Genomic DNA, 14,131 nt, shown 5'->3' on the forward strand with positions numbered 1-14,131 from the left:
ATGTAAACTGTCCTATGCTTTAAAATAAATTGCTATTTCTATTCTTTAGTACTACCCACTATTTCTATTCTATACAACAAATTTCTATTCTTTAGTACTACTTACTATTTCTATTTTATATAACAAATTTCTATTTTTAATACTACTTACTATTTCTATTTTATATAACAAATTTCTATTTTTAATACTACTTACTATTTCTATTCTATGCAACAAATTTCTATTCTTTAGTACTACTCACTATTTCTATTCTATACAACACATTTCTATTCTTTAGTAGTACTTACTATTTCTATTCTATACAACACATTTCTATTCTTTAGTACTACTTACTATTTCTATTCTATACAACAAATTTCTATTCTTTAGTACTACTTACTATTTCTATTCTATACAACACATTTCTATTCTTTAGTACTACTCACTATTTCTATTCTTTTCAATAAATTTCTATTCTTTAGTACTACTCACTATTTCTATTCTTAAAAATAAGTGTTCATTCTATAATTCTATTCTTTAAAACTATTCAATTATATAAAATTCTTTAAAACAATTCACCAATTCTACTTAATGAAACTACTTAATAAATATTTTTTTATGAAACAATGTTATAATCCATGTCAACATATCTTTCTTTTTTCTCTCTACACAACGAAACATGCCTGTCGATCTAAAGCTATTTGATTGTCTTTTTCTTAATTTTGATAAAAATATGAATATAATCAATACATCTGCTTGTATACAGTACAAAGTATACTCAGTTGTTATACTTTATTTTATATGTGTGTGTTAAACAGAACTTTGCTTCATATTTTTGAAGGGGAATTTCTCACTTTCGTGATGCAGTGTGACTAAATTACGTTAAAATGTTTTGTAGCTGGTTGCAGTTTTTTCCAGGTATTTCTTCGGGGTTCAGCCCCCTGCCCGAAGAAAGTCTACCGCCCCCCCCCCCGAAGGAAATGGAATATTTATATTGAAAATATATACTTTTTACAGTGTTACCCCCCCACCCCCATGGAAATTTTAGTCCGCTATCCCTCCCCCCCCCCCCGAAAATTTCAATCATTTTTTGTTTTTTTTCTCTATAGCAACTCATTTTTTAAAATTATTATTTAAATTAAAATACTTGAAGAAGAGAGGTGTCTCTCAGATAAATTTGTGCTCTTGCGTTTAATCCGTCTGAAAATCGTTATATTTTCGTTCATTTTAATATGAATTATATTATTTTAGAATGATTTACCGCCTCAATGTTATCCTTTTAAAATTGAATTGGTGTTATCAAATAAAAGTGAAGATTATTTGTTCAGAACAGATTATTAACAGATTATTGACGACTAGCAATAATTCACAATCAAAGGGAAGTAACTGTTATTTTAAGTTTAGGATAAGTAAGAATTATTTTATAATAATGATTTTGGTTAATTTATATTTATTAATACGTATATCGTTCAGTTATTTCTGCTTGTATTGAAAGAGTAAGATGCCTCAACCACTTCCACTTTAACAAAAAAAAAAAAAAAAATAAAATAAACGTATTGTGAAAAAACAACTTTTTTTTGCCCTTTGGTTCTTGGTGGAGCATAGGGCATCTGTCAAAGCTATCCACTCTCCACGGTCTCCCGCCACTCTGTTTACCATTCCTTCCTATCATTGTAGCGTCCTCCAGCAGGCTACGTCGACATATCTCCCTGGATCGAACCCTTCGTCGCCCCATGCTTCGCTGGTCCTAGGGATTCCACTCCAGGGTTTGTTCTTCCTAGGCGTGTGCCCAATCCTTCGCAATTTCTTCTTCATAATTTGCCTTGCTATTTTTTTTTTGTCCACTCATATTCCATTGATGTTAGAAAAAAAAATTATATACTTATGATACAATTTTAAGAAATTGAGTACACATTAAAATAAAATAAGAATTCGTAAAAACGGTTTTACTAAGACATATTTAGTATTATTGACTTAGAAATATAATTGCGTTGCTTTTTTATTTAAAACAAAAACACTGTATTTTATTGTAAAAATCAGGCGGATCGGCCGGCGCCACGAAAGGGTGCCATTTCGCGCCCCAGGCTATACTACCAGCACTATGCGTTTATGTTTGCCTTTAAGTTTGTGTTTATGTTCACGTTTAATTTTGCATTATTTTATTATTTATTGTTTCCGTTTAGGATTGCTTTTGTGTTTACGTTTGTGTGTCTATATATATTTGGGTTTGTGTTTTGTTTGCGTTTTTGTTTGCGTTTGCTTTTGTGTTTGTGTTTGCGTTTGTGTTTTTTTTGGGTTTTGTGGTTGGTTGTGGTTATGGTTAGGGTTAAGTTTACAGTTAGAGTTAGGTTTAAGGGAGGGGGGAGGAGGGGGGGGGGGGGGAGGGGGAGGTAAAAATCGTCAAAAAATAGCGTGACATCATTTTCAGTCCGAGGGCCGCATTAACTATCAATTTTCAGTTCGAGGGCCAGTTAGTTCCAGGCATGTCTTTGATTTTTCTGGGCAAAGTTCCTCAGCCATCACCAACAAACGTTTTTTTCCGTGGACAAAAAGATCTCCACGGGCCGGATGAGAGGACATCGCGGGCCGCATCGGCCCTCGGGCCGTAGTTTGGAGACCCCTGCCTTACACTCTTAGCGCTACTCTTTATCCCTAAACCTAACAGAACTTTAACTTCACCTGACATATTTCATTTACATGTACTATACAATGTTTTGCCACTTCCACTTAATTTTAGTCTTGCTTTTCTGTTCACTGGTATTTACTTTTTCGCCCCCGCTTTCCATGGAGGTTTGTTTTTCCTCTCTTTTCCTCTCTTTCAGAATGTTTCGGAAATGAGTTAGATATGTGTCATTCAATAGCTCCGATGCAGAACGAAATGCAACTTTTTCGGGATGTTTCTTTCCCAGCAACTGTTAAACCCGCTAATCAGGTTACTCGTATCTCAAATGTTCTCGTATGTCAAAGCAAATTTGAGCTCGGTCGACAGCTCGTATCTCAAATCTCGTATGTCGAGGTACCACTGTATTCTACACTCACACAACATTTAGGCTTCATGGCGGCCCACCCAGATGTACAAATCATCGCTAGTCACGGAGCTGGGTCAAACAATGACCCCCCCTCCCCCACCCCATTAACTAAATCATCACGTGTCAAAGTGACGAGAACACCTGCAGTTTCTTTAAGCGCCACGTCAGCGACCAGGGGGTTTCCTCGACGTATTCATGCGATTCTTTCACCTGTCAACACGCCTCTCGATACCTGCTCAGTGTTAGTGTACCTGCCAAATTCTGTCATTGACCATTTTACAAGCTATACAATTGGCAATATGTACTACTATTTGCATGTATAGTTTACATTGTAATTGTATTAAGCCATACTACGCGTTCTCTGCTTGCAAATGCTACAAGTAAAAAGTTTGTTGATTGAAATGATCGAGATGAATGCCGATCACCCTTAAGTTTTAAAAGTGCTTGTCGAATCGACACTTAGCATGTCACCTCCCCTCCCCCCACTTTACCGCCCTCCCACAGAGTAACTAAACACCTGTCTCCCACAATGACATCATGTTCTGAAAACCGTCTTGTTATCGCCGTTCCGCTTACCTAACCACACATTTAGCTGGTCTGTGATCGACAAAGCGGGCAGTAATATTTACATACGAAACGTCTGAAGTCACAAACTGCTGTGTTATTTTAAACTCGGAACAGTCCAGGCTTTGTTGTTTATGTGTTTGTTTGCTTGCTTGTTTGCTTTCTTGGTTGTGTATTTGGGTGTTTTATTTAGTTGTTTACTTGGTTGCTTATTTTATTGTTCAAACTTCACTTTGGATGTTGACCACCCTATTTTTTAAAATGCAAGTTTTAGCAAGGCTTTTAAAATTTTATTATATCAAATAGTCTATCAAGACAAAAACAATGAGACTTTGATGAAACTGGGTAAAAAACGACGTATACTGGGCTAACGAGAAACAAAGGGTGAACAACAGAAGAGGGGCAGCTCCCGTTTATCCGTTTCTTGAGAAGTTGGACTAAAAATGATTATATGTATAGGGCCGCGATAAATACTACAGAAGCCTACATTCATCATTTACTGTTCCAGTTACTTACATTTAACTAAATTCAAACTTTGCTTGAAAATACGCGTCAAACAAAGTATTATTTGTTCTTAAAGCAAGTGTTTTAAAATGCAAACTAACAATACTTTTCCCCCTCAAGATTAATTTCTTATATTTTTATTTGGACTTTCGTAGAAGATACAACAACAGAGAAATATCTTGCTTGAGACAACCAAAAAGAATATACATCACCGACTACTAGTTTCATCTCAACAAGCCACATCAGCAAATGTTACACGCCGATCTAATAACCCTCATGTATCTACTTGTTTCAAATACACAAGTCACGATTGATTTTACTTTGTTTGTACGTGACAATCAATGAAGTATTGAAACACATTACTTTCGCTTGGCAGGACGTTTGAAGTTAACAATTTTCCTTTTACTGACTTAGATATCATGTCAGGATTGAACATTGAGTTAATTTATTCAAAGAGAGGAGATGCTTTGTTGAAATACTTCCGGAAACGTTTTTTTTTCAAACCGTCCGCACTCTTAGAAAACTGAGTGGAACATGAATGCGGTTGTGTGTCTGATGTGTTTACATCTAGGCCTAGCTTGTGCGGGTGAGTTGGTACATTGTTTTTCTTTTTATATAGATGTAGAGTTGATTTCATTAGGGGACAATACACGTAACATTTAGCATAGATATACGACATTTGGGTCCGTCCACCAATAATTCATGTCTAGTAGGAAATCGTGTCTTGAGCTTATATATATATATATATATATATATATATATATATATATTGATTAATATAAGACATTTTGGGCCCATCAATCACCCTTCAATATCACACGATTAAATATTCCAATAGAGTGCAACCTCTTTATTTTGTATCGGAGTAACATTTCTAGTCCAATCTGTACCTTAAAATAGTTAGAGCATTAATAAAATGTCATTTTAGCCCGCACGAAAAGCAATTTAAATCTCGATTTTATTGAAGTGTTAATGCCCTCGTTATACAGGGGGGATAATTAAGTTAGCTCTATGCTCAGCAGCTTTTGTTTCCCTAACGCGAGTCAGGTACGCATCAACGCTTGGTGGACTCAGGGACGTCCTACAAACTCGAGCCCAGAATCCGAACTCATGACTTTCGGGTTAGCAGCCGTAAGCTCTAGCATTCGACTACAGTATACATACATAACTTTAAAACACAATTACACACATTTAAAACAACTCACTCACACAAACATTCACTCAACTTCCCACCCACACACTGTTCAGCAATAAATCCAATAACAAACCTACCCCCACACAAACACACAACACTAAATCAACAACACTAAAGCCTCTACGCAGTTATTCACGCATACACGCACATATCTAAAGCCAATATCGACAAATTTACATCAATGATAAGTCTTAGTGCAAAGAAGTAGGCATAACCGTGTGCTGGAGTTAAAACGACGAAGTGCAATATATCTTTCGAACCAATCACTAGATAAACTAATGTGATTAATAGTTTTTTTAATTATATAAATATTTATATCTTTACTTAGGTGTGATAATGAACAAAACTTCGTTTGTGTTGATTTAACCTGCTTATAAAAAAAAATTATATATATATATATATATATATATATATATATATATATATATATATATATATATATATATATATATATATATATATACATATATATATATATATACATATATATATATATATAATTTCTAAACTAGTTGCACGCAAATGCATAGCTATGGAAATTATCGACGAACTTTATGCAACAGCACACACTAACAAGGTATCGTAATTAAAATATACTTTTAAATTATATATTACTACATAATGCGAATAAAAATCTGTAACTGTCAAAGGCCACTAATTTCTTAAAACATTGACAGGACTGTTGCGATGCCTGCGTGTCAATGCCCAATTGTTACCTGTACACGTACTTTGAGAACAACTGTTACATAGAAATGTTTAACGGTTGGTTGTCGGATACAGTGACTGAACAATTCACATTCTCCTATCTTCTCTGTGATTACTATGGTGAGTAGTATTTCAAGATGGGCAAATGCTAGTGTTTAAAACTAAATGGGTAAATTGCATAACTTAAACCTTGCTATAAACTTAAGTAAAACCGTTAAATTCAAGATAAGCGAATTAGAATGTTCTATCTAGCTGTGCACTTTGCTTAACTTGAAAGTTGCTTTAAACTTAACTAAAACCTTAACTAAAACCTAGCTGTGTGCGTTAATTTTAAGATGAACTAATTTGTTTGTTTTTAGCTAAAAAACTTTAGCTAACATAAAGCTACGTGAGTATTTTGTCTCACTTAAACCTTGCTATAAACTTCACTAAAACCTAGATGTGTACGTTGGTTAATTTAACGCTGTTTCGGCATACTTTAGCTAACTCAACCTAGCTGTGTGCATCAATTTCAATATGAACTAATTGCATTGTTTCATCTAGCTGTCCACTTGAGCGAACTCAAAATTAGCTGGTGCCTAACTTAAACCTTGCTCTGATCTTTAACTAGCTACATAGGACGTAATGGCTGTAGCGAACTTAAACCTTGCTATGATGTAGCTAGCTACACAGGACGTAATGACCGTATCGAAACCTGCTGTTGACTGCAGCTTATATTGACGGGGTTGTTAACCTCAGCCGATACACAACGAGTTACTCCATTACAGCAATAAACTTAATAGATATACACATTTCTCTTATTCACTCCTAAATAAAGATGCAAATATTACTTTTATGCTATTGTATATATATATATATATATATATATATATATATATATATATATATATATATATATATATATATATATATATTTACACCCTTTACAATAAGAATTTCAGTGTGCAGCCTATCAGATTGTCAATGTCGTCCAGCCAGAGATTGCTACTAACCAGGTACGGTCATAGAACAACAGTTAACAGATGAGGTAACAATATAATGTAGGTAGATGGTGGCTTATGAGACGGTGTGTTAATAGAACAACAGTTAACAGATGAGGTACCAATATAATGTAGGTAGATGGTGGCTTATGAGACCTTGTGTTCATAGAACAAGAGTTAAGTTAACAGATGAGATACCACCATAATTTAGGTAGAAGGTGGCTTATAGGAGCCTTATAAGACGGTGTGGTCGGGATATAGAGCGTTCGATTACTTGCCGTAAGGTTTCAAGTACATCATGGACTGGATTACCTTATGGCATAGCTGAGTTTAACTACCTGCAATAGGTATCTGACTCAAATGATCAAAGTATAATGTATTTCGTGTGGAACTAAACATGCTATGTAGGCCTATCTTTGTCGCGGCCAGGTTATCTCTACTTCAACTACCATGTTGATCGAAAAGTCCGAAAGGTAACACAGAAACGTGGTTATAGGAGAGCTAAACCAATGAATTTTCAAAAACCTGATTTGCGTTTAGTTTGAATTAATTATTCGTTTCAAGTTTCAAATGTCAAAAGTGAAAAAAAAACCCTGAAACTATCATTTGATAAACTCTCAACTTTAAAAATTCTGTATTGTATATCGCATATTAACAGAATCTATAAATAAAATTTTAAGTGCATAAAAAGAAAAAATCGTTCCGCTCTATACACACGTAAAGTCTAACCAAACCGGATGTTTACATGTTGTTAAAGCTGATTTCTCCCCCATCAAACATACAGGCCTGCTACATCGCCTGCAGTATCGACCCCCAGTGTTTCTCGTACCTGTACAGTGAGGGCGAGTGCAGCCTGTGGTTTGTGCTAGGTGAAGTAGTGGACACCAGCACAAACCAGGACACCAACGCTTACGTCGGCTGCTACATGGGTGAGTACCTCTACACAATGTGTAAATCCCAGTTTTGGTGTATCCGTACCGTGGACAGTGCACCTCTTCCATTCTACATGTGTCAAGGCGTGGCCTAGCGGTAGAGCGTTAGACTGCTAGCCCGAAAGTCTCGAGTTTAAATCCGGGTTAAACTAAGTGGAACGTCTCTGAGTTCTCACTCACGTTAGGCAAAGTAAAAACAGCCAGGCATTGTGCTGATCATATTATCCCTTCATATGTCGAGGTCAAGATACATATGAACCCTGTTCAACGGATCGCTAGGTCTAAAGAGGAATCTTTACTCTACTTTTTATACTACATTTAATAGTAGAGCTACCGACGACTGTTAACCCGAAAATATCAAGTTCGAATCCCGGGCTCAAGTTAGGGAAACAAAGCTGGCTGGGCTAAGTGCTGACCCTTGTATGATGATGTCATCGAAACAATTAAACTATATTTCTTCTGCCCCAAGTGTCTTGATGACGTAGATGGTAGTTGACATCAGTTTTAAAAATCTGTTGTTTGCTATTTTAACTTATTTACAGTAAAATGTCATGTTTTTTTCTGTTTGCATAGCCTAAACAAACACAGTATAAAATTTATCCATGATTTTTATTTGTTTTTATTTTTGATGTCGTAAGTCCATAAATATTTCCACAATGTTTTTTTAAAATTAATGTTATAGGAAAATCATACTATCTATCAATTTATCTAAATATCATACTATTCAAAATCACTTTTCACCTTATTAAGAACTAAATTAGTTTAATTTTTACTTTCTCGTATATACGTAGTATAGAGAAAGTATTGTAATCGTGCAAAAAAAAAATCGAGATTTTTACAAATCTCGACGTTTTACACCTCACTGATACGGAAAAACATAACTTTGCAATCTTGTCCGTATGTCTGTGTGTGTGTGTCTATGTGACTGTAAACATGATAACTTGAGTACCGTTACAGCTAGGTTGATGAAATTTCATATATAAGTATTTTATCAAAATCGTAGATCCGTATCAACTTTTGAGCGATTTCCGATAACCGGAAGTGGTACTTTTTCTACTTTGAATTTTTCAAAGGCCTATAACTTGAGTACTATTTCAGATAGATAAATGAAATTTCACATGTAAGTAAAAGATCTAATTCTCTACCTTCTGTTAAATTTTGAGTAATTTCCGTTGACGGGAAGTACTAATTTACGCTATTTCCGATTTCTCAAAAACGCATCTAAATTTATAAAGTACTAATAATATTGCGCACCATTATGAACATCTTTATTCGGCGTTCACTTGGTGTGCAATACTTTTTTCTATGAGATTCTATTTTATTTTAAAAAGTTTATGTATTTAAAATGGATTAAAAATCATAACTATATCCCGAGTTCCCATCCCCTGTTGTTTTATATAAGAATATTCGAGAAAGTTTAGGGGAGATCACTCCCGGTTTATTGTTTTAACTCTCATGGTTAATCTTGAGCCATATAAAATGTAAAGATATCATTTGAGCTTATACTAATTACAGAACAGATTTGTAAACGAATGGTTACCATGCACATATACTTCACTTTGTTGCCACAGGAACTACTACAGCAGAGACAAGCGCCAACACTACCACCAGTGACAATACTGCACCTACAACAACCACATCTTCGAGAACCACACCTACTATAACAACCACAGCAACGACAACTGAATCGACAACAACAACTTCTACGAAAACAACCACACTTGTCACGACCGAACAGACATCGACCACATCTATGACAACCGAACCGACCACAACTTCACCCTCGACAACCGAACAGACACCGACCACACCCTCGACAAACGAACAGACACCAACCACACCTACAACAACAGAACCGACAACAACTTCACCCTCGACAACCGAACAGACACTGACCACACCCTCGACAACCGAACAGACACTGACCACACCCTCGACAACCGAACAGACACCAACCACACCTACGACAATAGAACCGACAACAACTACACCATCGACAACCGAACAGACACCAACCACACCTACAACAACAGAACCGACACCAACCACACCCTCGACAACAGAACCGACGACAACTTCACCCTCGACAACCGAACAGACACCAACCACACCCTCGACAACAGAACCGACGACAACTTCACCCTCGACAACCGAACAGACACCGACCACACCTACGACAAAAGAACCGACACCAACTTCTCCCTCGACAACCGAACAGACACCGACCACACCTACGACAAAAGAACCGACAACAACTTCACCCTCGACAACCGAACAGACACCGACCACACCTACGACAAAAGAACCGACAACAACTTCACCCTCGACAACCGAACAGACACCGACCACACCTACGACAAAAGAACCGACAACAACTTCACCCTCGACAACCGAACAGACACCGACCACACCTAAGACAACAGAACCGACCACAACATCACCCTCGACAACCGAACAGACACCAACCACACCTACGACAACTGAACCGAAAACTTCGCCCTCAACAACCGAACAGACACCGACCATACCTACGACAACTGAACCGACAACAACTTTACCCTCGACAACCGAACAGACACCGACCACACCTACGACAACCGAACCGACAACAACTTCACCCTTGACAACAGAACCAACAACAACTTCACCCTCGACAACCGAACAGACGCCGACCACATCTACGACAACCGAACCGACAACAACAGCAAACACATCTGCAATAGCCATACTAACGTCAACACCCCTACTCTCCACAGCAACCACACCCGCAATAACAACAATTACTACAACAACATCCAAGACAACTACCTCACCTACAACAGCGACATCATCTCACACAACCACACCTATAACAACAACCACATCTACCACAACCACACCCAGGACAACAACCACACACACACCAACATCACCTCTAACAGCCACAACTACGACAATAACCACACCTACAAGAACATCACCCACCAGACGACGTTCGACTAGGACTAACCCTGCCACAAAAACCAAAACCAGCAGAAAACCAAGAAGAACGACTACCACTTCGCCTACCACACAAACGACACCTACTAGCAGCTTCAATTGTTTCGACTGCAGTGGTTTGATTTTCAAAGATCTTTGCCCTATGAAGGCAGAAATCCAGCTCTTTACCAAGCTGACCCCATGTCGTGGGCCCTGCATGTCCACCTTTTCCCCCACCCTGCTTGGCACTTGTGAGTACTTTTTTCTTATACCAAAGTTTATCAAAAGTCCCTAGATTAAAATAAAGGTAAACATATTTAAAAACAATTAAATTAAAAATAATTTCAGTTTGTTTTGTACTTTTAACAATTAAGATATTAATTATACATTAAAATGGAAATAAAAGAAGGCATTAAATATAAGCCAACCATTTTTATTTTTTGGATCATATTGATCATGTAGGCTACATGTTTCAGTGCAAATAAAACGATTGTCCATTTAGACACATTTTTTATTAACTGAACACATTTAATTTTTATTAAAAAAGTTATTGTTTTTAAACTACTTAAAAGTAGTTGGAACTTTAAAACGTGTCAAACATTATATTAAGAAGCAAATTAACTCATCGTTTATGTAATTTTAGACTGCATTTATTAAAATTTGATTTACAAAAAGAAAATCTCATCAATATTCTATACAATTCTTAATTCTAATTCAAACTAAAAGTATTACATTCGATTGTATACCGATTGTATACCAGTATTAACAGGGTATGCTTATTTATGAATTACTTGAAATTGTAATGTTATGTTGACAATATTGAGTTACGAAAGTTACTCTACATAATACTTATTTATTACCCATTGTTTATGATCTATCTCGGTTTTTGAGATTTGTAAACAAAGATCGTGAACATCAGCTCATTTTACTGAACGCTAGCACCTTTTTTTCATTCATTTTTATAGGTTATAGAATTATCTTCAGTGTTTCAAAGAAAGAAACTACTAAAGTTGAATCAGGTCGAAATTGAATACAATATTTGACCTCGTGAATAAATACACAGCCACTGTGACTTAAAAATATACTAACAACCAAATTTCGTTTTTATTTCCTATTTACCAGATGTGGTCCGTGGATGTTCAGACGGCAAGTTCCCAGGTCTACGTATCCCAGCCAATGGCTGCCTGACTTACAAGAAGGAAGTCACGTGCTTTTGTACTGGTGACCGCTGTAACACTAGAAACATGGTGCAGGAGCAGAGCAGAAAGGGAGAGGAACGTCACGAGAAGAATTCAAAGCGCAGAAAATACATTTGATATTGTGACAACTTATAAGTGTTAAGATAAGCGCACACGGAAAATGTGTAAAAAACTAAATACAAATAATAAACATATCAGCTAACCATTCATTACTTGTGTTAAATCGTATACTAAGAAAACAAAAGTATCCAACATATTTTCTAAAATTAAAACACAATTAAATGAAATGTTTAAACACACTTAATTTAAATCAATGACCTCAGTTATTAATTTAGAAAATAGCTGAAATAGTCGATTATGAAATTAATTAACACATTATTATTTTTAAATAACAATTCATTATCATGGCTACATGATTATTTCAACACATAGTAATGAGAATAATAATGCAAATATTCACGGCTATAGGACAAAACAATGTCTAATTAACAATCGGGGCACGTTAGGTTCATTGTAAATGCAGACATACACCTCGACACCGACTGTTACCAATGTAATGTCAACTAAAACACATGTCTTAGAATATTTACACAAACAAAACCTGCACAACCTCGCGTCAGATGAAACGAAATGTTTAGTGCAGCAAAATATAATTTAGTCAGGACACAACCTAGCTACGGTGTCTAGACAAACACCAGCAAAAATCAAGAAATGTTTTTATTTTACGTCAACATACTTCCGCGTCATAAACACAGACGTACAGCTCACTTTGGTACAGCCTTTTCGACATATTAACATATTTTTAAAATGTCGTTGATGATTAAGTAAAACGTTTTTTTTCTGCATTAATTTTTACGATTAAAGCTCCGCAATGCTTAACAACAATTTAAGCAAGAATTAATACATTTGGAAATGTTAAACAAAATGCTTAGTCTAGTATTGATTCAACAAATTGAAAGATAATATATAGATAAGGGCTAAAAAGTGACCGTGAGAAAAATTCACCTTAAATGAGCTATATACCGAGATGTTTTTTTGCCGAAACCCCCCTCACCCCAACCCTGATATTTCGTGAGCTTGCAGACCAATGACCATGAATGCCAGAAATAACGTGTCATATGTCATTTCTGGGAAAAGTGACCGTGAGTGAAATTTGTCTTATATGTGCTATACATCGAAAAACAAATTGCTCGACGACCTCATATGCCGCTTCGCGAGGTCGTAGACCGACCCTGGGGGGAAAAAAAAATGTCTGCCCGTCGGGAAAATCGTTGAGGACCATTAGATCCGACCATATGCTGTATTTTCTTATATTAACTTAGCAATGTTTGGTGAAAAAAAGTAAACAAAGACGACGTCATTCGGTCTATGCAGAAGGGAGGTAACTTTCTAAAATAATAATTTGTTTAACGACTTTATACTATTTTAAGCACACAATATGACACAATTTAGCATTCGTTTGAGTTAGAATTTCATTAAAGTATGTATCCCAATAAAATTGTAGAAATGAACTTAAAAAATAAATATAATATAAATTATACTAGTTATAATATTAAGTGAGTCTCAGTAGTTCTAATTACCTTGCAAATAATAATTTTGGTAATACATTTTTGTTTTTACAAGCTTTTATTTAAAAATTAAACTACTGTTTAAACTTAAGCATTCCACATAACATCTAATAACCAATTAATTAAGCTTCCAAATTATCATTTTTAAAAAAAAATCTATGCGAAGCTCGGAAGTATGCCTATTCGATTATAGTTCGGCTTCAGTAGCTCAATAGATTATTTTTTGCTTCAGTAGCTCAAAAGATTATATTTTTGCTTTAGTAACTCAACAGATTTATAGTTGTGCTTTTAGTGAAATAAATGTTAATATACAACGAACATTTTATTACACAACAAAAACATAATCTCTTGACAAATTTCATTTTGCAAAACAAAGATTTAATTGTAGTCAAATTAATTTCCTTTTGATTCAATTTAACATTTTAAAAAATGAAATAAATTGCCAAAAAGTGAAGAATTTACGTACTTATGCAAGATAAAGTCTTTTAAATTTATTCCTCGTGTAATTAAACGCCACA

General features: G+C 35.5%; 1 protein-coding gene and 1 long non-coding RNA gene across 2 annotated transcripts; both read left to right on the plus strand.

Moving 5' to 3' along the window:
• Nucleotides 1–4,568: 4,568 nt before the first annotated feature.
• LOC131938671 (uncharacterized) lies at nt 4,569–6,972 on the plus strand. The gene is made up of 4 exons (XR_009386335.1): nt 4,569–4,662; nt 5,784–5,848; nt 5,949–6,096; nt 6,910–6,972. It is a non-coding gene; the product is annotated as an uncharacterized LOC131938671 (long non-coding RNA).
• A 729-nt stretch (nt 6,973–7,701) lies between these two features.
• On the plus strand, nt 7,702–12,177 carry LOC131938694 (mucin-2-like). Its single transcript, XM_059296824.1, has 3 exons — nt 7,702–7,885; nt 9,460–11,097; nt 11,969–12,177. Exons 1-3 carry the CDS (start codon nt 7,702–7,704, stop codon nt 12,160–12,162), a joined length of 2,016 nt encoding a protein of 671 aa, XP_059152807.1. The 3' UTR covers nt 12,163–12,177.
• Nucleotides 12,178–14,131: the final 1,954 nt, after the last annotated feature.

Source organism: Physella acuta, unplaced genomic scaffold (assembly GCF_028476545.2).
Source record: "Physella acuta isolate Inbredline_101_S28 unplaced genomic scaffold, ASM2847654v3 ptg000255l, whole genome shotgun sequence".
Taxonomy (NCBI): Eukaryota; Metazoa; Mollusca; class Gastropoda; family Physidae; genus Physella; species Physella acuta.

Excerpts from the sequence above, each read along its gene's own strand:
- LOC131938694 (XM_059296824.1), top strand. The coding sequence starts at position 7,702 with ATGTTGTTAAAGCTGATTTCTCCCCCATCAAACATACAGGCCTGCTAC. Across the intron at positions 7,886-9,459 it reads TTACGTCGGCTGCTACATGG|GAACTACTACAGCAGAGACA; the intron begins GTGAGTACCTCT and ends TTGTTGCCACAG. Across the intron at positions 11,098-11,968 it reads CCCCACCCTGCTTGGCACTT|ATGTGGTCCGTGGATGTTCA; the intron begins GTGAGTACTTTT and ends CCTATTTACCAG.